This window comes from Terrapene carolina, unplaced genomic scaffold, assembly GCF_002925995.2.
Source record: "Terrapene carolina triunguis isolate 2854851 unplaced genomic scaffold, T_m_triunguis-2.0 Scaffold189, whole genome shotgun sequence".
Taxonomy (NCBI): Eukaryota; Metazoa; Chordata; order Testudines; family Emydidae; genus Terrapene; species Terrapene triunguis.
In genome coordinates, this window is record NW_020664540.1 from 17,851,343 (window position 1) to 17,876,344 (window position 25,002).

Sequence of the window (25,002 nt, forward strand, 5' to 3'; positions counted from 1 at the left end):
TTTTTTTTTTTTTTTTTTTTTTTTTTTTTTTTTTTTTTTTTTTTTTTGTCTCTTCTGCTGCCTGATTGCATACTTCCGGTTCCAAATGAGGTGTGTGGTTGACCGGTCAGTTAATAACTCTGGTGTTCGTAACTCTGAGGTTCTATTGTAGATGACTCAACACTTTAAACCCGCTCGCTGATGATCCCGTCTAGTGCGTTAATAATTAGGGCAGAATGGAAAGACTCCCATTAACTTGAATGGGCATTTAATCAGCCCTTCATTGATTACATATATATTTAATGTATTAAGAAAATATTTAATAGCAAGCCCAGGTGCATTAAATGACCTTTGTCTCTAATTTTAAAGTTCAAAAGTTCTTTCCTTCTTTTCTTCTTTCTTGGCAAATTTATTGTTCAGTTAAAGGACCCAGATTAACAGTCCTAGACATTAAGTCCTCTGTCTACAGAACAGTTTCAATGTGGGAAACATCAGAGTTGCATTAGTAAGAAGGATCACTTTGAGCAGTGAGAGGGGGTATCTCATTGCCCTACCCATACCCATGCCCTTGGTCTGTCAGGATCAGCTTCCAACTGTCCTAGTGAAGATGGGGAAACGTGTCAATCAAGAATTGGAGTGAGCCCAGCCAATCATTTTACGGAGGCCTGGGCTACACTAATGCTGTAATTTGATCTAAGTTACGCTAGTTAAGTTACATAAGTAACATCACTTAAGTCAATGTGCCTTAGTACAACTTACAACAGTGTCCGCACTACGCTATGTCGACGGGAGACGCTCTCTGGTGACATAGCTTCTGCCTCTAGTTGAGGTGGATTAAAGATGTCAATGGGAGAGCGCTCTCTCGTCAACTTAGCATGTCTTCACCAGACCCACTAAATCGATGCTGCTGCATCGATCACATGGGCGTCAAGAGTAGTGTAGACATGGCTACTGAATGGCCATCAGGTGGTAACAACTTTAGGTCAATAACATCGGGGGGAAAAGCCTTGCCCTACTGAAGTCCATGACAAAATTCTCATTGACTTCAATTGGGCCAGGTCTTCATTCTTTAGATGGATTCAAACCAGTAAACTAGAGATAAAAGATTCTGTATTCCATTACCCATATCATCTTTGTTTTCTAGATTCTCATCTTATTTATCTCACAAGTGTCAATTTAAAGATGCTGTCAGTCTGTATAAATAAACCACCAAAAACCTGTGTTCATAGACAACTAAGAACTGATTTTAAACCCAGGAAATTCTGCCCTTTACTTTAACGTGATGGGCCTGATTCTGTGTAAATCAAGAGTAGTTAGTGGATTCGCCCTGGATAAAACTGGTTTGTGAGAGACCAGAATCATTCCCTTCATGCATAAATTCTGCAGCACGCAAATGACATAAAATTATTCCATATTTTGAGACTTCTGAAATAGCTAAATGAGCATTTTCCAGTGGGTTAAAGACTGAGATTTAGCCTTTAATCTGTATTCCCTTTCTTTTGTGCGTTTATTAATGACCACTAAGGATCTGTTGTCATGATAGATACATGTAGCTCCCATTAATGTGAACAGAAGTTATGTCTCAATAAGGAAAGAGATTCAAATATAAATATTCATATTTAAATTTGGGTTTTATGGGGGAATGGATGACCTGAGGGATTAATGATAGCATGCAGAGCATTTTATCTTGAGGATGCTTTTTCACATTTGGCCCTGCTTAGCAGTGAAACTAATTAATGGCCTCAATCCAGTTCCTAAATTGCCATGTGCTTGTAAAATAAAAGCCACCACCATATTGGTGCTGTTGACCAGAGGCCCATGACCTGATCCTGAATTATAAGGCCAGCTTATAAGGCTCTCTGTGAGCTGAGGGGTGAAAACATTATACGTATTGCAAAAGTGCTTCTAATAATTGTGAGTGAAGCCAATATGGCTGAGATGCAAATAGGAGGATGTAAAGTATGAATATTCATCTTAAGTGAGGCTTGGAATATGCTGAGGCCTACTGAGGCATGTTAGGCATACGTTTGTTAGCATGGTATTATTGCTTGAACAAAGGTTATGAAATGATATATGGCAGCTGCACCTTCCCCACACCAAAGGCAGTATGGGGTGTGGTAAAACAGAAACGCAGGAGCCTGAGGTGGGCTTGATCCCAGCGTTTCCATCTATGGGGCCCAGCCCAGCGAGGTCCTGGGGCTGGAGGTTGTAAAATTTAGTAATGTGTATCTTGTTACAGTTTAGCAATGCATTTTATGGTAAACCACAAACAGATGGTAGCATCTTAGGGGCTTTTTGCAATGAGAGTTAACCACATTGACATACCAAAACTATGTATGTGGGTGGAATGGAGAAAGGTGTATAAAAGTTTGTCAAACCTAGCCCTAGTGAGGAGATCTGGAATGACAGTGGAGGTGACATCCAAAACCGTCGTCATCTCTTGTGGTGTGCTCCACTGACTGTTTCTTCCATCTTTGTTTCAAACGGTCTCCACAAGGTTGTAGGTATGCATAGTGTAAGACTGTAAGTATGAACAATGCAGGAAACTTCTGCACTTCTCTTATTCTTACACTTATGGATTTGTTTTTTCTATTATTTCAATTATAGTCGTCTGTATTAACTCAAGCTCATAAAGTTTGTGAGTGTTTCACCAATCTCATCTTCTTAATTAGCACCAAATAGCCTGTTCTTTGTGAAAGGTGCACTTTGCAACCTAATTAATCCTAGGCTACAGTGCTAAATGGCTCCCTTATTGATGCGCTTAGAAGATAGGACAAAATTTGAATGGACCTAAAGACCTATCCAGCCTATCATGAGCTGGGGCATCTCAGCCAGACAGGATTGTGTTGGGAAGCACAGACTGCCAGCACTCATGATATACCTCTTTAATGGATGAATAAAGGACAGTGAAGATTTGTTCAAAACCTCTTGAATTCTCAGACAGGAAATGTACAGATCTGATCTCTCAAGTTATTTTCATGTTTATACTTTTGTCTATTTGTTTATATATATATATAGCGCCAAAAATACTTGGCACTAGCCCTTTCCAATTTATTCCAAATGCTTGAATCCCATTTGCAGCTGACACTGTGTTAAATAAATGGCAAACTTGTGCCTACTTTTTCATTGGGCCTGAAAAATTTTTTGCTCACTCAGAGAAAAAGGCTTTTAATCTGCTGATGTGGAATTTCTAAATGAACCTTCTGCAACATGCTTCAACGTGCAGATGTAGCCTTTAAACTACTGCGGCAGAGTTAGAAATGGCAAGACGGACGGTGAAGCTGACTTTGGGTTTAACTCAGCTTGTTGTCGGAGCTGAATCAGATTTCACTCATTTTCCACTCTGGTTAGCTGTCACGTAAGCAATATTTCATCCTTGAATTGTATCAGTCTGTGCAAGAGCAGCGCGTGTAAGGTACTGGCGACTCTGAGTTTCCATCCTCAGAGCTCGCTATTAATGCAACGCTTTGGGTCAGTGGAGAGGGCCCACACACCAGCCCCCACAAGTGGCAGTGGGTTGGGACCACAAAGCCTGTGGCTTGTCTGAGATCTGCTTGGATGTTTGGCCACTTTTGGCTCTCTCAAGCCCCTCATCAGCATCAGTCCTGTTGTCAAGAGACCCCTTGAACCACAACTGCCCCTTGAATCACCTTGAGGGAGGATTTGTGGGAGGGGCCAATGCAAATTAACGCCAAATATATCTAAATTAACTTGTTCTATAGCATTAGCTTGTCCTTCAGGTTTTGTAGTGGGGATCCTCGTGGAAGTGTTGCCAGTCCCATCCCAGTCCTCCACGGCACCTGCTAGCAACACCCTGTCCTTTGAGCACAATATAAACAAGGATCAGTGGCTGCAGTTTCCATCCATTTGTCATATTTCTAAGGCAGCTAAGCACCTTGGGAGCTATAATAAGGACTTGTCTATGTGGAGGGGAGCCCAGTGTACACATACATGTTAACGGGAAAGCACTCTCTCATCGACTTAGCATGTCTTCACCAGACTCACTAAATCGATGCTGCTGCATCGATCGCATTGGGGTCAAGTGTAGATATGGCTACTGAACGGCCATCAGGTGGTGGTAACTTTATGAAACAAGCTATTTTAATATCAAATCAGTGTAAAATACATTTCTAAAGGTGACATGCTCAGCTTGTATTTTGTTCATAGTCCTTCATCTGCACCGCACTGCACTGCTTCTTTCATGAGCTTTGTCAGTGTCGCTGTCTACTCTTTTGTGAGCTAAGAAATGAAGCAGCAGATGCTAATCTGCATCAGTTCACATGCATCATTATTCGGGTTATTGGATTCCACAGAGTGTGTAACTGTTTTTCAGATTTCTTCTCCGTTGTGGTTGTGACGGGTGCTCATGTATTTAACAATTTTGTATATTGCAAGTTTTCTATTAAATTAGACTCCAAAATAATGTGGGGGAGGGTTTCATAATTAAACAAATGTACAGTTGACTCTGAGTCATACTGATGGTGAACAATCCTTTCAGGTCAACTGAGGGATTGTGTTTTAGTTAACTTGATTCTTACAGTCAAATGGTGATGACTCTACTCAACTCAGTGGGTTTATCTGAGAAAAGAAGTAAATCTGATCATTGTACTGAGGGAGTAGACATATGTGTCTGGGATAACCTGGTTTTGTAGGGGAATGTTTCACGCTCAGTACTATGAAGTAGACACTTTTCTTACTGTCCTCCTAGCCTAACCAGAAACAGGATAAGGAAGAACCAGAAAAATCTCTCAAAATGGCCATGGGGCTTGGGATGAAATTTCAAGCTTAATTTTTCAGACTTGGGTATTAGATTATTTCAGATCAGCTTCAGGTTGGCCTCCATTCTGTGGGATCCTTACCCAAACCTAGCTCCAACTCCAAGGGCCTGTATGCTGATCTCACTGACACAGTACAACATCACTGACCTGAGTGGATATATTACATATTTAAACTCCCAAACCTGCAAACATTTAGACACCTGCTCGACTTAACACCCCGAGTTGTCCTATGTAGAACTTGTCAAAATAGCCGTTGTGCCAGCGAGCACATGTGAAAATGACTCTATAACTGGTAGTTAGAGCATTCTCCTGGAATGTGGGAGATCCTAGTTCAAGTCCCTGCTTCAATGATTATTTAATTATTTATAAGAAACGGAACAGATTCAACATGAGAAATTGATAGAGACCCCTAGCTCGATGGTTAGTGCATGCTGTTGCAATGGGGAAGATCCATGTTCAAATCCCTTTTTCATATGAGGCGTAGGGGACATAGAATGTGGCTCTCCCATATGCCAGGAGGCTAAAGGTTTTCACTGTGCTAAAGATTATCAGTTAGGTCTCCTTCCTACCCCACCTGACCCGTTTTGTAAATGAAGTCTTTGTTGGCTTTGGTCAAAATCCCTGAAATTGGCATGGAATTTTTGGAGTTGCGTTGAAATGAAACTTTTAGCATTGCCTCGACTCAACTTTTTTTTTGGCTTAACAATTCACTCAGTTTTTTTTTTAATTCATTTTTGGTTTGACTCAAAATTATTATTATTTTTTTTAAATGTGGACGTGCCAGTGAACCAAAAAAATCCATTATTTGCCCAACTCTAGTTCTCTGGAGGCCAGTGGAGCACTACTCCACAGTGGTGAGTACAAAATGCACACCTATGGAGGAGGTTGTAACAAACAGACGGTAAACAGACAGTGAAGAAATACATCCATTGGCCTTGCTGGAGCAGTGCACTCACTGGGACTGCTCGTGTGCGTAAAGTTCAGCAGGTGCCTTGGGGCCTTACACTGCTGGGCGGGAGATGAGAATCCAGGCCCCAAAGCCTTGGATGGTTTGGGTTCCTGGCTACCCAAGAGTACAACTCTGTGCTCATGTAATAACGATACACTCAGCTGCGATACACTGAGTTGCATGAGTTGACAGTCCCACGGTGTAAACAGGAGGAGACCTCTGGAAATTACTCAGCTAGAAGTCTTTGATGGTAAGCCTTGCTTCCTCCTTAAACCGGAGTCTTGGCCTTAAGGGCATGCTGCAATGCTTATCTGTTCCCTGAGGCTTTTCCGAAGGGTGGGAGGGCTAAGAAGGGCTGAAGGATAATGCTGAATGGTGGAGGGGGATCTATTTGATAAGATCTGTACATGTTTTCTGTTTACACGTACACCTGGAGTGATAGTCGGGTGTATTTTTTAGCAATTACAATAACAAATAAAATAACTATCGTAAAGGAAGACACATCCTTGATATTCTACCCGGATTTCAAAAAAATGTCCAATGTCCAATGTTAATAATGACCATTGTCCTTCAAAAAGGTTGTGGCACTTCAAGCCTTTTGACAGTTACGCAGACAATGGTTGCAATGACTGAAGTCGTGTTCATTTACTGTGTTGGCTGCAGGAGAGTTTCACTGTGGATTTGAAGATGGCAACATATGTCTATTCACTCAAGATGATACGGATAATTTTGACTGGACGAAACAAAGCACTGCCACCAGAGACACAAAATATACCCCAAACACGGGACCCAACGCAGACCGAAGTGGCTCCAAAGAAGGTAAAACGTAGCTTAGATTTCTGCAGTTAACAGACCCCCCAGCTAATGCAAATCAACATAGCTCCACTGAGGAGCTACCCAACATGTTGAGGCCCAAAGCCTTGTCTTTTCTTAATGACACCCAGCAGTATTTAGGATGAAAATACTGACCTGTTTTAATTCTGTAGGGACTCCATCACATTTAATAGAGATGATCCCAAAGCAAAATCTTGCATCTGAACATTTACATACAGAGGTCAGATCTGTATCTAAAACCAAACTTTGTGGCTCCTGACCAGTCCTGTTTGTTACCATTTCTAATGCCATTTTAAAGATGATCAGTTTCAGACGGTAGGTTCTGTAGTGATGTATATTTCAAACGTCCTACAACATTCTGTAGCTTTTAGTCATTTAAATTCTTACTAGCAGATTGTGAGAGCTAAAAGTTTCATTGTCCTGTCTTCATTTTGTATCCTGCTAAAGGGCGTGATTTGAAATCTGCCATCCCTGTTAATTAAAGCGCTGGATTCTGCTTTCTGTATGTATTCGAATGGTGCCTTTCAGACTTACAGTGCAGGACTGCGATTGCTCAGACTACTTTATACTCCACACCCCACCTGCACTGCCAAACACAGTAATGCTTGCGTTGACTGTGCTTGGTTACAGTTACTGAGCAAGTCATTATCGTATCTATAATGCTGACATAGACTAGAATCAGGATCATTGAATAATGTGTTCTTTCATTGAGGATGGGCTTTTGAACTGTGATCGGTAGGGCTATCAAAAAGGCTCCTTGAAGTGATGCCATGAAGAAATTTTTCATTATTTTAAAAATAATTCTTCTTTTACTATTCATATAAACACTTTGCCACCTTGAGACTGAGATCTGGAACCTAAACAAATAATTTCCCCCTTTCTTGTGTATACGCACTGGTTTATTGCTTTACTGTTGCTTGTGAGTACTGAAGTACTAGCAGAGATTTTTACCGTTAATAGAAAAAAATCTCATTGAAGCATTTATTTGTGGAAGCACATGGGATTTATGCAGGTCAAGTGCAGCAAACAAGGCCCAGCGGTGTCAGATGAATGTGAAAAATTGTTCAAGGTTTGTAACAGCTCTGGTGCTGAGAATCCTTACTCTGAGAGAGAGAGAGAGAGAGAGTGTGTGTTTAAAGACTGAACTTAACAATTTCTGTTCTGGCTTCTTCTAGGTTTCTACATGTACATTGAAACGTCACGCCCGAGGCTGGAAGGAGAAAAGGCCAGACTTCTGAGTCCTGTTTTCAGTGTAGCCCCTAAAAACCCTTATGGAGTCACCAACACAGCATATTGTTTTAGTTTCTACTATCACATGTACGGACAGCACATAGGTAAGAGGAACCCAATGATCTTGTCATTTAAATTACAGGAGAAACTGTGGTTTATTAAAGGAAAAATAACACACACATCTTACCGAGAAAGGAAAGGTCAGCAGCATCTAACTGGTAACCCCTTTGTACAGCACCTAACACCATGGGGTTCTGCTCCGTGACTGGGGCTGCCAGGTGCTATGGTAATACAGTTTATAATAAGACATGCCAATTAGCACCTTGTTCAGGCTTGGGGGCAGTAGGGAACCACTCCCTTCAAAGCATGGGGCAGCAACAGGAAACCCTTTTAAGTGCATGTGAATGTGGCTTTGAGAAAGGGAATTTTCAAGTATGGCAGAGAGAAAGGGCTGTAAGCACTTTGCTGGTACTACACCAGTATTTTGAGTCCCCTGCCGTGGGGAGGCGAGGGTTGAGGTCAGTTGATTAGCAGCTATAACTCTCTTCTGATGGCTATTGCAACATCCCAGGATGGATTTCTGCAGGCTGGTCCTGGCCCTAGATGAAAAAGCAAAAGAAACAGCCCGAAGTAGGTTTTTGTTTTTTAATGCCGTACATGCCATATCTGGAGGACGCTGGTGTATCTCAGTGATATATATCTATGTATTAAGAAGGCAGGTCTCTCTAGATCCCAGAAAACCCCATATAAGTGAACACAGCATCAGAATGTGTCTGAATGGATTTCCAGCATCAAGCTGATTTCAAGTTATTGTTGCCAAAATTACATGGCAAGAGATGCTGAGGCCGCTTCGGGTTTAGTGAGTATCAGTCAAAGAAACTTAAAATCCCATGGAAACTGCTGATGGTATTGGGCAGTAAAGGATACAGTGAGGTGTGTAAGTAGCCAGTGTTTTCTAAGGTAATGGTAGAGTTGAGTAAGGTGTCAGCTTGACATCCCTTTGGACTTCTGTCCAAAGCATCATCACATCATTGGTCTTTCCGGTGCTGCCCAGCGTAGCGTAGGGGCCATGTATCGGGGAGGTTTCCACGTCTGCTCAATCCTTGGCTTCTCTGCTGAGACTTAACGGAAGTTTAGTGTGTGCTCATTGTGACAGGGCCAAATTCTGCCCTCAGCACAGCTGCCCAACCAGATGGCAGGGGATTCCGAGGACAACAGTTGATGGTGGTTGTAAGACGGGTAGGTGTGGTTTGGCCATTTTGAAAAACGGGTGAGTTGAGTGCTCCTCAGGACGAGAGAGAAATAAAAGCACTGCTTTGAGAAAGCTCTGCCACGGCATCTCGGTCCTGAGGAGCTGTCCGGCTGCTTGTCGGGGCTTGGGTGCCTCTGGAGCGCAGCCGGCCAATCACGCTACTATTGGTATAATGGCCAAGAGAGAAAAGGGAGCGTACGTGGAGAAATGAGGCCTGGGTCTGAGATTACCAAATTCATTATAATGTTAGGCGAAAGCCTAACTCCCGAGAGAAAAGCAGGAATGGAATTCCCTGTCCTATCACCATTAGGTTTGGAACTAGGGTGTATGTTTCTAATCTTACTCCCAAATATACGTTGCTTTAAACTGCGAATCATATGAGAAGTTCCTGTCAGATCATACAGCATTAACCCTGAGAAGGCTCACATCCTCCTGACTGCCAGTCCAACGAGGGCGCGTCTACTTTGCATGTCCACCTTTTCGAGGGGTTAACGTTGATTATCCCTGGCAATACAGACAGGAGACCGTTTGTGTCTGTTGTCTCTGCAAATGGCTGCTCATGTGGGCTCTCTCCTGTGAGGTGCTGAGCTCCTGTAACTCCAGCTCCTGTTCAATGGGAGTGTAACGTGATCGGCACTCGGCAGGTTTGGGCCACAATAATATTTTCATACGTTTGTAACTGGAACAATGAAGTGGCACACACTCTCTAAGCAGTGCCAGGGCTAAAGTGCCACAGGTTTTCACAAGTGGTACAGTCGGTCTGTGTCCTACATCACCTTATTTCCAATCTACTTGATCGACGGCAGCCTCTCAGTATAGTCCCGTGTTGTTGGGGGAACAAGGAATAAAGCAAAGAGGCACCAGGATCAGTCTGTATTTATTGAAAGACTGGCAAACCAAAATAAAAACAACAGTGTACCAGAATATTGCCTGACAGTCACTATTTCAGTAAGATAGGGTCCAATGGATGCCACCGAAAAGCTAATACAGTCGTTAAAGCTTCTCCTCACCTTCAACCAGTTAGCTCAAGAGTTCCCATGCTATAAAACCATCCGAAACATGAACTCCTCTGCTTTATTTTTATGCAAAAATGTAACATGTCTCCATTGCAATTTGTTTTATCTGCTCAAGGGTCGCTTGGCTGCTCATTTTCCTGTAGGTCAGAATTGTTCTCAGTTTAAAAGAAATGTTCACCATGGGTCAATTTTTCAAAACGAGTCTTACATGCAGTACTTGTGGTCTTCTGCAAGTATGCACAGCCATGACTGGCAGCAAGTTATAAATTTCAAGAATAGGTGTTTACTGCAGGTTGAATCCATCAAATTTGCAAATGCATTTGGGGCTGACACAGGTAGGTGTGTGTAAATAAACTCAAGAAGCTGCCAGCTTGATCGAGAAGGCCGGCACCTAGCTGGTGAAGTAATGCCTGTTCTTTTAAGCAAGAATGCTCAAAGATGTTGTCCTCTTGTCATTAGTTTGAACTACATGACAGAGTTTGGTGGTGGTATGAATGATCTTTCATTTAGCATCCTGCATGGCCTAAATAATTGAGTCTTGTAATCATAGAATATCAGGGAGGGAAGGGACCTCATCTAGTCCAACCCCCTGCTCAAAGTGGGACCAATCCCCAGACAGATTTTTATCCCAGTTCCCTAAATGGCCCCCTCAAGGATTGAGCTCACAACCGTGGGTTTAGCAGGCCAATGCTCAAACCACTGAGCTATCCCTCCCCCCAGATCAGCGTGTAGTACCCACCCAGCTGTATGTCACAATCTGTATCTCCCAGCACTAGTGGATAATATATTGAAACAACATTGGTGCATTGCTTGCTATTGGCATTATTTTGGATCTTCATGAAAATTAAAATTATATGTAATAGTTTTCTTTAAACTAGCATAAATTTAAGTTCATGCTGTGACTAATCATAGGTGGGCTGGCTTTTTCTCTAATGTATCTCCAGTAGTTGTTTGGAAAGCACCCAAGCCTTTAGGGTACCACACTCTCTTCCTGCAGTTCTGCTCAACCTTGTACTAAACAATCCATGTCTCCCTTAACTGCTCCCATACCTGCAGGCCCTGGCAACTTATCTCACTCTTCTAACTGGTTGCTCCAATTCTGCTCCATTTCCCTGCCCATAAGAAAACCTCACTTAGACTCTCCTTCCTCTCCCGGTTATCACTTTAACTTCCTGCTTCCCTTCATCTCTAACATCCTGGAACATGCACCTACTCTCCTCTTCATCCCCTACAATCTGGCATGTGCCCTGAACCTGCCCACACAAAACTCACTGCACGTTGCTGTCTTTGCCTGCTCTACTGGTCTCTACTCCATCGTCGTTCTTCACTACTACTTTTAACACTCTAAGCCATTCTTGTCTGCTCAAGACTGTCTCTTCCCTGGGAGCCCATAACTCTGAACTCTTCCTTGTTGACTTATGTGTCAGCATTACCTTTGGTGGATCTTCCTCTTCCTGGCTCCCCTTCCCTTTGTTCTTCAGGGTATCTCCTCACCACCCTTCTTTCCAACGACTGCACTCATCCAGTTCCCTCCCCCCACCTTCCCTAGCCCTTTGATTCTTTTCTTCCCACCCATCCACCCGGGCTATGAAGCCTACCAGCTTCCCATGCCAACTCTCTTTAAGCTACCATACTCCTAGCCAGGCTGAAATCTCTAACGATAGCTGTTCTTTCTGCCTAGCCTTGGAGGCTTCCTCATTTCAAATCTTGCACCCAGGACCAGTGAAGAAGCAAGCAGGAAAAGAGGAGAATTATTTTAGCTGAACTGGCATGAATCTTACAAGAGCTTCCCATTCAGTTTGGAGCTGGTTCTTATTTCACAAGAGCCAGGCGACCCTTCCCCCAATGCTGAGCCCTGGTTGGCTCATCTCACAGATGATGAACATGTGTGAAACCTGCGTGACTGCTGGCCCAAACGTCCCACACAGCTTCAGAAACAGCTACAGTGCATGCCACCCCCTCGTTCTGGATGTTTGTGGGCCCTTCTAGCTGAGTTGCCCTGCCCACTGAGTGTTTGAAGAGAGACAGGGTGTCCACCTAAAGTCCATGTCTCCTCCCCACTGCTTGTCTCTCTTCCTTTCGATTGAAAAATCAAATGCTACAGTGTAAAAAAAAAACTGTTCAGGCACTAAGGCACATTCACCCAGTTTGAAGGTAAGGTGTGAGCCTGATTCTTGGTGTGCCTGCAGGCACATTTCCTGCTGCTTTTTACATATGCGCATTTCATTCCGTTGTGTTTTTTTTTTTCAATCTAACCTTGTGTTTTTCAAGGCGGTGAGTTGTACTAGGTACCAGAACTTTGTGTGACTTTGAGCTGTGTCATTGTGCAGGTGTCTCTCATAGCAGAGGTCTGTTGGTAAACTTAACTTGTACTTTGCATTCCCAGGGTGCTGGAGAAATTACATAATTAATGTTCCAGGGGACGTGTTTTACTCAAGGTTTTGCTGTTCTTTGCATCCCTAGAGAACTGTGGCTTTTGAGAGCTTTGACGCTCTGAACTTTTTCAAATCAAGGCAAAAACGATTTTTTTTTTAAAGGCTGGTATATAAAGGACACCTCCAGCCTCCAGGCAGCAGGAGAAAGCTGTGTCTGATGGGAAGCGCATGAGAAACATGCACCGAGTCTGTGAACTTTGTGACTTCTTAAATCCTGCCAAATTCTAGGTGACACTTATGATTTTGTCACTTGCAACGGCAGGAAAAAAAGATGTCACGTTCCCCATCAAAGACAGAATGAATAAAGAATACCTAAGGGAGACGTATGGGTGTGATGGCACCCTGGGGTACAACCTGAATCTGTGGGACCTCTGTGCTCCCTTAACTCTTCAGCCTGGGCTCTCTCACACAATGCTATGCCAGTGACAAGCAGCAAAATCCCTCTAGACGCTGCGATCATCAGCATGTGGAGCCCCACCCCCAGCAAAATTCCAGGAATGCTCCTTGAGCCACCCGTGAATCATAGAGAGAGAGGCACCAGCCAATCATCCCAGCCTTGCACCCCAGAAATATACCCTCTTGCACTGCTCAAGTCTCCCTTGGACAGTGCAAGCTTGTTAATAAGTTTGCCACTTCAAAGGAATGTAGACGTGCACCAGGCTTTGTAATCCGAGCTGAGCTTCCCCAAGCACTGTAACCAAACACCCAGTGTTTTAGGTAAAATATCAAACAGATTTATTAACTACAGAAAGAGAGATTTTAAGTGATTATAAGTAGCAGACATGGAGATCAAAGTTGGTTATCTAAGGAATAAAAATAGAAATGCAGCCTAAATTCTATCTTAAACAGACTAAGCAAGATTGGAATCAAGCAGTCTCGCACCTAACAGACGTTACAGGCAGCTCACAGTTCTTCAATACACAGACTGGGACCAATCTCCCTAGTTCAAAGTTGTTGTCTTCCAGAGGATCTTCCAGGAGTTGGGATGGGGCCGGGGGAGGAAAGGCCAAGTGATGATTGCACAGTCCCTCTTTTATACTTTCATCCATCTGCTAACAAGATCCTTGCCGTGACGTGGGGATCATGCAGTCCCCGTTAGTCAGACAGTCCCCATCTAGGTATATGCCCACTCCAAGCTATCTCTCAGAGAGTGGATTCTTCTTGATGGGCCATTGTCTGGCCAGTCATAGCTGCTCCTTTGTCCTTACTGAAAAGCTGGCTGTGGCGTCTCCCAACCTCACATTGTACTTCAGTAGCACATATCGCAAAACTTCATAACTTCACGTACAATGACAGCACAGACAATCCAATGGGATATTAAGGTTCAACAGATCAAGACTTTTAAAATACCTTACAAGCCAGGCATTGTACAAAACATATAATTATATGACAGTGGTGAATAAGGGGGTTCCAGGGTGCTACTTTGAGGTACAGTGTGTCACAATGGGAACGGGGCAAATGCCTAAGGGAGGGGCTGCAAAGCATCAAGACAGACTGTTACCTGTAGCAAAGAGGGTCTGCATTGGACTCTGCATACACCTGAACACTATTTACAAAGAAACTATCTGTGCAAAAGAACCAAACTGACTAATGTTGTTACTGGGTGTTTTTGCAGGAAGCTTGAATGTTTATCTGCGGTTAAAGGGACAGACCACAATAGAAAATCCAGTATGGTCTTCAAGTGGGAATAAGGGACAGCACTGGAACCAGGCCCGGGTTAATATACACCCCACCACTTCATTTCAGGTAAGGCCGAGGAGAGTAAAGCTGTCTGGTGCATACACTGGAAACAGAACGTTCTCTTTGACACTGATGGGGGAATCAAGCAAGTGGCCTGTTTACACTTCTGCTTTTCTTTGACACAGCATTTCACAGCTTCATTTCAGCTCTGAAAGCTGCTTTCTGGACAGATAATTGCTTTCCCTCTTGTAAATAGGTGCAGATCACAGAGATTAACAATGCATATTTAATGTCAGAATGCCAGCCCCTCCCTGGAATAGTAACCTGTTTTCAGCTGGGGATGGTGCTATCAATGTACGTAAAACATGGTTTTTTTAGCTGAGCAACTTGAATAGAAAGTTTGCTTCATGTGTAATTTGTCTGGGGACCAAGGCGCAATACACAATCAAATCCCTAGAAATGTATGCTTTCGCCACAAAAAGAGAAATTATCTCTGAATCTCTGGTAACAATTAGGTGACAAAGAAGCAGCATTCCCTGTAGAAAATTCCCGACTTTGCAAAGATACACACAGCATTCATTAGAACTGCACAGCTTGCTGCAGTTTGTCACAAACTTTGTGCTTGATTTGATCATGAGATGTGTACAGATTTCTGCAAAAAAATGGGCCTAACTCTGCTATCCGTACTCACGAGGATGAATGGGCCCAGTGAACTCAGTATAGCTGCTTGAGTGAGAAACTCCTCTGCAGCATAAAAGTTGCACAAATGAACCTTATATGTTTAAAGCTATCCTACTCGCCAAGGATGATTATGGTTCTGGGCTCCAAAATGTATGCACCTCCAAGTCTGCTAACCTGAAAACATGGATTGGCAATTACTCCTGATCCTGACCCTGAATTTATCATTGCCAAAGTAAGGGGCAGAGATAGAAGGAAAGTTATTTGGTGCCCATGCCCCTAGAGGCTGTTCCAAGCACATAAAAGGCAGCATGGAAGAGGATGGGAAGAAAACAATGAGAGAAGGATGACATGGAGGAGGTGGTAAACCAGAAAATGTGAACGGAGCAAAGACTGTGGGGAGGGGAAGGCAGATGAGTCGCCCAGCAGCCCCCATGGGGGGGGATGGGGCCAAACCTGAGCAACTTTGCCACCCTGGAGGTCACATGCCCGGAGCAGGGAACCAAGGCCAGCCCTGCTAGACCAGAGCTAGCACTGCAGGGTGAGTGCAGGGTAGGCACTGTGAGCCCTCTCCCCAAGGGGAGGATCAGCCCCCCGTCCCGGCCCCCCAACCTATTTACTGGGTTGCCACAGGCTGTCAATATTTACAAATGGGTCCTGAGCCCCAGAAGGTTGAGAACCACTGCTGTAGCCCCTGATTCCGCAGAGCACCTAGTTACGCACTTCAGAGTTTTGCTAAAAGAGGATGAACTTGAGCACATGCTGCTAGGGAGAACTGGTTGAAATTTTTGAATGAAAACATTGTTTTTATGGAAACATGGGTTTTGGCACTCAGAAAATTGTCATTTCGTTTTAATGTTCAGGTTTTTTTCAGCAAAAATAAAAAGAGAAAAATGTGTTTGGTTTTTATTTTTGTGTTTATCATCTCTGGTTTTTTTTATCTACTTTTCTTTTCCAGTGGAAAAATAAAAAAGAAAGAGAAAGGAAGGGGAGGAAAGCAAATCCAAAAAATAGAAAATCGGGAGGGGGGGGGGAGAGTTAGAAACATTTTCTATAAAAAAAAATAAATTGTGAAAATTTTTGAATAAATGAAGAATTGCTTTTTTAATAAAACCTCTGAAATGCAAGTGCCTTCAAAATTGTTTTTTGAACTTTAGTTTTCATTTTTCACTAGCCAGATTTCAATATTTTGCTGACTGAGGTGAAGGACTATTTGATTTTTTCGTGGATGTTTTTTGATCTATTAATCTTCCCTGTCACATGGTATGTAACTCTGCAGTCAGTATGCCTAGCTCCCATTGTCACAATGTTCATTTCTGGCATGTTAGTAGAAACTGACCCTGAAATTGCTTTCCAGGTGCATTTTACATTACAATGTTTTAAAGTGAGCGTCTCAAAAATCACATGACTCCAGGGGCTGGCGCTTTAAGAAGTATTCCAAACAACAAAAAGAGTTGTCGATATTGGTTCCTCCTGTTCATAATGATTTATCTAAGTTTTTATAAAGTTACTTTTCATTGTGATATCTGCACAGTGATTAAAAGAGCATCTCATTGCTGCATTCCCCAAAAAGAGAAGCCATTGGACCCAGTCTTGGTAGCAGCACACCTCACCTTCCTTCTGTTTCTTTCAAAGCAGGAAGATATTCTCTGCCTGCCTATCCCACTGTGCTACTAACTTCTAATTACCCCCTCACCTTTCAGCATTCTTACGCCAAAATGTGGACAGAGGGGCATCACAGAAATATTTACTACTCATTTTAGCAAGATCTGTAGCCAGTCAGTTCACAAGCTTTGTGGTTGTTTTATAGTTAAATTTAAGGGGAGTGAACTGAAACGAATCTTTGTCTGCAGTAAACGGTATCCTCTGACACAGAAATTAAAACTTGTTAATGGGTTAATTTATTCGTAGATTTCTTTTACATTTTCCCAATCCACATTTCCAATACCGAAGCCTTGCTGGTGAAGAGATTATGAAGGGATTATGAATGCTTAGAACCAGTCTTTATGTAATGCTTATTCGGTCTGTTAAATAACCTGAAGAAGAGCTCTGTGTGGCTTGAAAGCTTGTCTCTCTCACCAAGAGAACTTGGTCTAAGGAAAGGTATTACCTCACCCACCGTGTCTCTCAAATAACCAAATAATTTATGGAATGGTAAGTAAAATGAGAATAGAGCATATAAAAATGAAACACTACCTGCTGTCTGCATCATAACAGCTCTCAAACCGCATTTCAGTAGGGACACTGTGACTTCTTACTGCTGCTTTCGAGCTCCTAGCTGCAATACGTTGCATAGTTTGGGGCACACAGAGCTGTTTCCAAAATGGTTCTTTTAGCTGGAAGAACTTCCAGCACTGAATAGGATGCGGTTAAGGACACAATCTTCCTGATCCTCAGCTGCTGTCACTAGTCGTCCCTGGATGTAAATCAACATAGTGCCTTTAAACTGGGGATAGTCATTGAGGTCTGTGGAGCTGCCAAACTACCCTGGCTGCATATCATCTTTATTGTCTAATTTTTTTTTTGGTGGCTGCTATGAAGGATGTCCAATGGCAGAACCGCCTCCGTTTCTGTATCTCCAATAGTGGATGTTCAATGGAGTTACCCATGCCTGACAAACATAATCCTTCAAATAACCTCTCATCCCACGCAAGTACCCCAAGGCCCATGTCTTCAAATGTGGGTGCCCCAAGTTAGGCCTCGAAACCCATATGTAAATTTGTAAGTATTGATTTTCAGCGAGGCCGAGCACCTGCCGTTCCCATTGATTTATAAATCCTTTCTCCCATATTTGAAAATTAGTCTCCTTCCTTTAGGAGTTGATATATGGGCTTAGGTGCCTAATTTTAGGCAACCACGTTTTACTCCTGGGGGCATTCTTCACCAAAAAATTAAAAATTCTGCACATAATACGTTAAAATTCTGCAAAATTCTGCAAATTATAGTGTCAAAATAACACTACATAATCACGCCAGTTTCAGTTATTTTGGTAATTATTTCAAAATACCTGTCAGCAAGTCTGTCTGTAACAATACAGGCACACAAAGTCCCCCGGAAGCAGAAAGTTAAGGAAACCCCTATGACAACCCAGTTCCTGTGTCTCTGCCCCCTTCCCCTCCCCAGAGCCCAGTCGCAGGGCCCCCCTTACTCAGATACCCGAACCCCCTCCCCTCCCAGAGACCAGCCATGCCCCACCCAGCCCAGACAACCACCCCTTCCCCCCTCATTGACAGCCAGGGCCTACCTTCCCTTAGACAGATTTGTGACTTTCTCAGGTCTGGTCTGGGCAATTGAAGGGATTCCTCAGAACACAATAAGGAATTGTCTTCAGCTCTTGGGGCACATGGCAGCTTGTACCATTGTGACTGATCATGCAAGGCTACACCTCTGCTTTTCCAGGATTGGCTCAATATGACCTATTCGCCCGTCGGTGACACCTTGGACAACAGGTGATGTTTCCTCCACAAGGGAGGAATTCCCTAAACTGGTGGAAAGACCAACCCAACATCTGCACAGGCCTTTTTGTCATCCGGCTCCATCAGTAACTTTAACAACAGACATGTCACTGTTGGGATGGGGATCTCATCTCAGTGCCCTGCTCTGGTTAGGCCTCAGCTGTGTCCAGTTCTGGGCACCGTATTTCAAGAAAGATGTGGAGAAATTGGAAAGGGTCCAGAGAAGAGCAACAAGAATGATTAAAGATCTTGAGAACATGACCTATGAAGGAAGGCTGAAAGAATTGGGTTTGTTTAGTTTGGAAAGGAGAAGACTGAGAGGGGACATGATAGCAGTTTTCAGGTATCTAAAAGGGTGTCATAAGGAGGAGGGAGAAAACTTGTTCACCTTAGCCTCTAAGGATAGAACAAGAAGCAATGGGCTTAAACTGCAGCAAGGGAGGTCTAGGTTGGACATTAGGAAAAAGTTCCTAACTGTCAGGGTGGTTAAACACTGCAATAAATTGCCTAGGGAGGTTGTGGAATCTCCATCTCTGGAGATATTTAAGAGTAGGTTAGATAAATGTCTATCAGGGATGGTCTAGACAGTACTTGGTCCTGCCATGCGGGCAGGGGACTGGACTCGATGACCTCTCGAGGTCCCTTCCAGTCCTAGAATCTATGAATCTATGACTCAAGCAGGCGATTAGCTCGTGAAACCAGTCTCCACATAAATCCCTTGGAGCTCAGGGCTGTCAGGAATGCCTGCCTTCATTTCCTACCCCTCGTCGAGGGCAAATTAATCAGGGTCATGACTGACAGTGTATCCTGCATGTAGTATATCAGCAAGCAGGAAGGAGCAAGATGTCCCTCCGTGGACGCTGAAGCTATGGAACGATGGAACTGGGTATAACTCATCAGATCCAAATTTCAGCAATCTATCTCCCAGATATTCAGAACACCGCAGTCAATGTCCTCAGCAGACATTTCTTAGGCCTGGTCTACACTTACCCCCCAATTCGAACTAAGGTAGGCAACTTCAGCTACGTGAATAACGTAGCTGAAGTTCGAAGTACCTTAGTTCGAACTTACCTCGGTCCACACGCGGCAGGCAGGCTCCCCCGTCGACGCCGCGGTACTCCTCTCGTCTAGCTGGAGTACCGCAGTCGACGGCGATCACTTCCTGGTTCGACTTATCGCGTCCAGACAAGACGCGATAAGTCGAACCCAGAACTTCGATTTCCAGCCGCCGAACTAGCGGCTGGGTATAGACGTACCCTTACAGGACTATGAATGGGAGCTAAATGCTGAGGTTTGCCACAGCATATTCCAAAGGTGGGCACTGCCAGAGGTAGATCTCTTTGCCACCTCCAGGAACAAGAAGCACCCTCTTTTGTGCTCAGGAAGGGGTATGCACCACCATTCTTTGGGAGATGACTTTCTTCTATCTTGGAGGAAGGGTCTGAACTGTGCATTTCCTTCAACACCACTGATACTAAAGGTGATGAACAAAATCAGACAGGACAGTGCCAGAGTTTTCCTTATAGAGCTGGCCTGGCCAAGACAAGCTTGGTACACTTACCTGCTTCACCTGTGTGTCCAACTGTCGCTTAAGCTCCCAAACCTCATCTCCTCTTGCAGGATGTGGGTCATGTGCCACAGCCCAGCCTAATGTTTCTTCACTTCAAGGCATAGTTCTTCATTGGTTTCCAGGTTCAGAATTCTCCTGCTCTGCAGAAGTGCAATAGATGTTATGGAACACTAGGAGGTCAACCCATATTAGTTACCTGCAGAAATGTAAGAGATTCTTCCATTGGTGTTCTTGCCGCTGCCTCCTGCCTGAATCTGTCACACTTCTAGTCATCCTGGACTATCTGTTGGATCTGAAGAAATCAGAGTTATCACTTAGTCTGATTAAGGTCCATTTGGCTGCAATATCAGCCTTTCATCCTCTGGTAGAATGATTTATCCATATTTGCTCACCCAGTATCATCTAGGCTTATTAAAGATTTTAGGAATCTCTACCCCCAGATTAGAGACCCTACTCCAACCTCAGACCTCAACCTGGTACTCAAGTACCTGATGAGGCCTCCATTCGAACTAATGGCAACCTTTTTAATAGCCATCATATTGGCCTGTAGGTTTGGGGAGATTGATAGCAGATCCCCCCCTTTACAGTTTTCTTCAAGGACAAAAGGTCTTTACATCAAAACCCTGAATTCTTACCTAAAGTTTTATCGGAGTTCCATCTTAACCATTCCATTCATCTACCAGTGTTTCTTCCGAAGCCACATAGATCTCTGCAGGAGTCCTGTTTTCATATATTGGATGTTAAAAGGGCTTCAGCTTCCTACTTAGATAGGACCAAGCATTTTCAAAAGTCACCCGGGCTGTTCATCTCTTTCGCGGATAGATCCAAGGGGTCCATGATCTCTGCTTAGAGACCATTGAGATGGCTATCTGGAGGTGGTATCATTTGTTATGGTGCTCTTCCTCCCCAGCAGGTGATAGCACAATTGATCACATCACAAGAAACACCTACATCATTACTTAAGAACTGCTACCTGGGCCTCATACGCTTTCAAAATATTACACTTTAGTCCATGCCAATCTGATGCAGCATTTGGTACTTCAGTACTGTCTTCAGTTCTAGACTCAATTCCGAAGCACCCTCCTCCCTCTGGGGGTATTGCTCAGAAGTCACCTGAAGTGGAGCACCCCTGGGGGGGACCACTCAAAAAAGAAGAAGAGGAAGTTATTCACCTTGTGCAGAACTTGGGGTTCTTCAAGGTGTGTCCCCCTGTGGTGCTCCACCACCCGCCCTCCTTTCCCTCTGCTTCAGACTGTTCTCTACGGGATATGAAAGAGGTGGAGAAGGAATTGAAGGTGATTTGCCCAAGCATGCCTATATAGCCCTGGTGTCTGGCATGAGGCGGCAGAGGGAATATGCACAGGCCAAACTGCTAATGGAAACTCTCCAATCAAGGGCTCGAGAGGCACATGCGCACCTGAAGTGGAGCACCCATAGAGACTCATATCTCAAAAAACAGCAGTTACTGTGTTCACGTCTGTCGTAGAGTTTTATATTGCCACCCACCACCGTATGTGAATGCCTTTCATGTAATATCCATTCCTGGTGGGCTTCATTGTTCTCTCTTTTTAGATTAAAACTCTGTGAAGAGTCTTTTTGTTTGTTCATGAGTTAGCTCGTTTTGTTGGTTGATTTGTTTTTTACAGGGTTCTTTTATTTGTTATATTTAAAAAACCAGACCCAGGAAGACAAGTACAAGACATGTCGTATTTACGTCTGTGCAGAATGTTTCCATCTCAACTTTTTTCAAGGGAAACATTTTCCACTAAATGTAAATTTTCACAGAAAGTGCTTGCTTTTCTTGAAAATGTTTAGTTGGAAAACCTAAACAGTGAACATTTTCAGTTTTTGACACCCTCCCCTCCGCCCCCCCAAAAAATTGCAATGTACAAAGTTTAAATGCTCAGTTAGTGGTTGCATCTGTTTTAATGTGACTTTGTTTTGCACCTGCGCAACCTGTGTCAACTAGCATTAACGGCTTTTGCAATATTGTAGCCATGTTGGTCCCAGTACATTAGAGAGACAAGGTGGGTGAGGTGATATCTTTTATTGGACCAACTTCAGTTGGTGAGGGAGGCAAGCATTTTAGCTTACACAGAGCTCTTCTTTAGGTGACTTGAGGTGCTCTGTATAGTTCCAAAGCTTGTTTCTCTTGTCTTTCACACAACACACAGTCAACCTGTGGAACTCCTTGCCAGAGGATGTTGTGAAGTCCAAGACTATAACAGGGTTCAAAAAAGAGCTAGATAAATTCATGGACGATAGGTCCATCAATGGCTATTAGCTAGGATGGGCAAGGATGGTGTCCCTAGCCTCTGTTTGCCAGAAGCTGTGAATGGGTGGCAGGGGATGGATCACTTGATGATTACCTGTTCTGTTCATTCCCTCTGGGGCACCTGGCATTGGCCACTGTCAGAAGACAGGAGACTGGGCTACATGAACCTTTGGTCTGACCTAGTTTGGCCATTCTTATGTTCTCACCAACAGGAGTTAGTCCAATAAAAGATATTACCTCACCCATCTTATCTCCCTAATTTACTGCTTTGGAAGTTATCCAAAGCCAGGCAAGATTTCATCCTTCCAGCATCTAATTAGGCTCATAAACCTCTGTTGTGATTTAGTCCAGAATAATGAGCATGATTCATTTAAAATTCTTCAGAAACAAATGGATATTTTACACTAAAGGATGGATCTGTCAATAAATAAACAAATAGTATGCGCGTGCACACAAATAACATGAATTGTAGTGCCTGGAACAGACTGACAGACTGTGAAAGATGGACAGGCTGCTCTGGGGAATTAAATGCTTTGTTTCACCACAGAACAGGTACAGCACAGGGGTTGCCCAAGGCAAGCGGTTAAGCAGCATGTCATGTGCCTCAGCTAGAATGGATGGGCCATCTCTAGGGTTATGGATGTGGCTTAGTTTTCATTCCCATCAGTCCATGTCCTCTCTACTTAGCCCCCGACAAGGATGCCAGACAAGGTCAGGGTCCCATTATGCTGGGCTGCACCATCACAAGTTTAGACTTGAAATTAGACGAAGGTTTCTAACCTCAGAGGAGTGAAGTTCTGGAATAACCTTCCAAGGGGAGCAGTGGAGGCAAAAGACATATCTAGCTTCAAGACTAAGTTTGATAAGTTTATGGAGGGGATGGTATGATTGGATAGCCTAATTTTGGCAATTAATTGGTGTTTGACTATTCGCGGTAAATATGCCCAATGGCCTGTGATGGGACACTGGGTAGGGTGGGATCTGAGTTACTACAGAGAATTCTTTCCTGGGTGTCTGGCTGGTGAGTCTTGCCCACATGCTCAGGGTTTAGCTGATCGCCATATTTGGGGTCTGGAAGGAATTTTCCTCCAGGGCAGATTGGCAGAGGCCCTGGGGGGTTTTCACCTTCCTCTGCAGCGTGGGGCACGGGTCACTTGCTGGAGGATTCTCTGCATCTTGAAGTCTTTAAACCACGATTTGAGGACTTCAATGGCTCAGACATAGGTCAGGGGTTTATTACAGGAGTGGGTGGGTGAGATTCTATGGCCTGTGTTATGCAGGAGGTCAGACTAGAAGATCATAATGGTCCCTTCTGACCTTAAAGTCTATGAGTCTATGAGAGTCTATATGAGATGATCCCTTTTTTCATTATTTTGACTTTCGGCTACTAGAAACAGGCTGGGAACATCATCATCTTAGACCCAAATGAAATGTTGGCAATAAACTTCAAAGCTGGCTACAATTGTTACTTGGGCTTTGGGAATAAAAGAAGGCCCCAAGATGACTTAGGGCTTGTCTACACTGGCACTTTACAGCGCTGCAACTTTCTCACTCAGGGGTGTGAAAAAACACCCCCTCCCCCCCCCCCCCCGAGCGCAGCAAGTTTCAGCGCCGTAAAGCGCCAATGTAAACAGTGCACCAGCGCTGGGAGCTACGCCCCTCGTGGAGGTGGGGGGTTTTAGAGCGCAGGGACAGCGCTCTCCCAGCACTCTGTCGCGACTACACAAGCCATGTTAAAGCACTGCCATAGCCGGCACTTTAACATTGCCAGTGCAGACTAACCCTAAGGATAAAGGGGGAGCCCCACTGCAGCATTTCTTCCAATTAAGGATGGTCTGAACATCCACATTTAGATCCAGGTTGAAATCTTTGCCAAGTTTGGGGGCGTTCGGACTTGGGATTTTGATTGGGCTGGTTTCTGCTTCTATTCAGGAGTCTCTCCAGGGAAGTACGCCCAGCCTGGCATCTATTGGAAAAAGCAACTAAAAGCTAAATTCCCTTTGAGACTCCCTGGATCGATGGGACAATATAAAGAATAGTTTCCATTTTACTTGTCAAGAGAGTAAAGTGGCCTTCAGTATATTTGTAAGCCCTGCTATTCTTCTGCTAAATGCAGCATTTCTAACAACAGCTGTGTACAATTACATGGACACAGATAATAGCTTTTGCTAGAGACTGGTAGGGGATTGTGATCATCTGGCACATCCTGCAAGTAACTACGAGCTACACACTAGACTGTGCTTCATGCCTTGCCAATACTCTTCTGCGATGATTTGTTTTGAGCCAGTGGCCAGCCTGGCTAATAGGGAACCATCTTTGAAACCTATGCAGCTTCTTGCCAAAAGCAGATTTTCATTAAATGCAACCTATTGTATGTTTGTTTAGAGAGTTCTCGGTGTCTTGAAGCAGCGCTTGTCCTAACCAGGAGAGATTTGATTTTAAATCCAGTTGATAGGTTCTGTACAGTCTGCCAAGAGAGGGAGAAAAGAGGAGAAAGCTATTTTCCTTTCAAGCGGAATACTTTCTAGTATCAGTGTTAGAGTGGGGAAAATGTGATGAGAGGGTAATTACTGGAAACACTGTTTTCAGACAGTGGGCTAAAAATGGAAAACCTTGCTGTTTTCCCAATTACTGCTCCTGGTTACACTAATGCCTGCCCTGTTACAGTAATTAACCTACAATATCACACTTCAGTAAAATAACGATGGAGTCATCCACTACAAATGTGCTGCTTTCAAGTTTATTTAGCACTGCGTGCACAGAACTTGCCGTGTGACTTAAGGCGCACCAGTCAGCTTTCAAATACATCCCCAGCCCTGCCTGTCAATAGCCTAGAGAGCAAATTTGGCTTAATAAACGTAGGACATGTGT

The 25,002-nt window shown here is 43.8% G+C and overlaps 1 protein-coding gene across 2 annotated transcripts in view; it reads left to right on the plus strand.

The window, feature by feature from the left end:
• MDGA2 (MAM domain containing glycosylphosphatidylinositol anchor 2) overlaps positions 1 to 25,002 on the plus strand; it is a 636,169-nt gene that overhangs the window by 605,391 nt on the left and 5,776 nt on the right. For both annotated transcript variants that reach the window (XM_026654284.2, XM_026654285.2), the window contains exons 13-15: positions 6,370 to 6,525; positions 7,716 to 7,874; positions 14,089 to 14,219. In XM_026654284.2, coding sequence (XP_026510069.1) covers positions 6,370 to 6,525; positions 7,716 to 7,874; positions 14,089 to 14,219 — 446 coding nt within the window. The remainder of the gene's footprint in view (positions 1 to 6,369; positions 6,526 to 7,715; positions 7,875 to 14,088; positions 14,220 to 25,002) is intronic.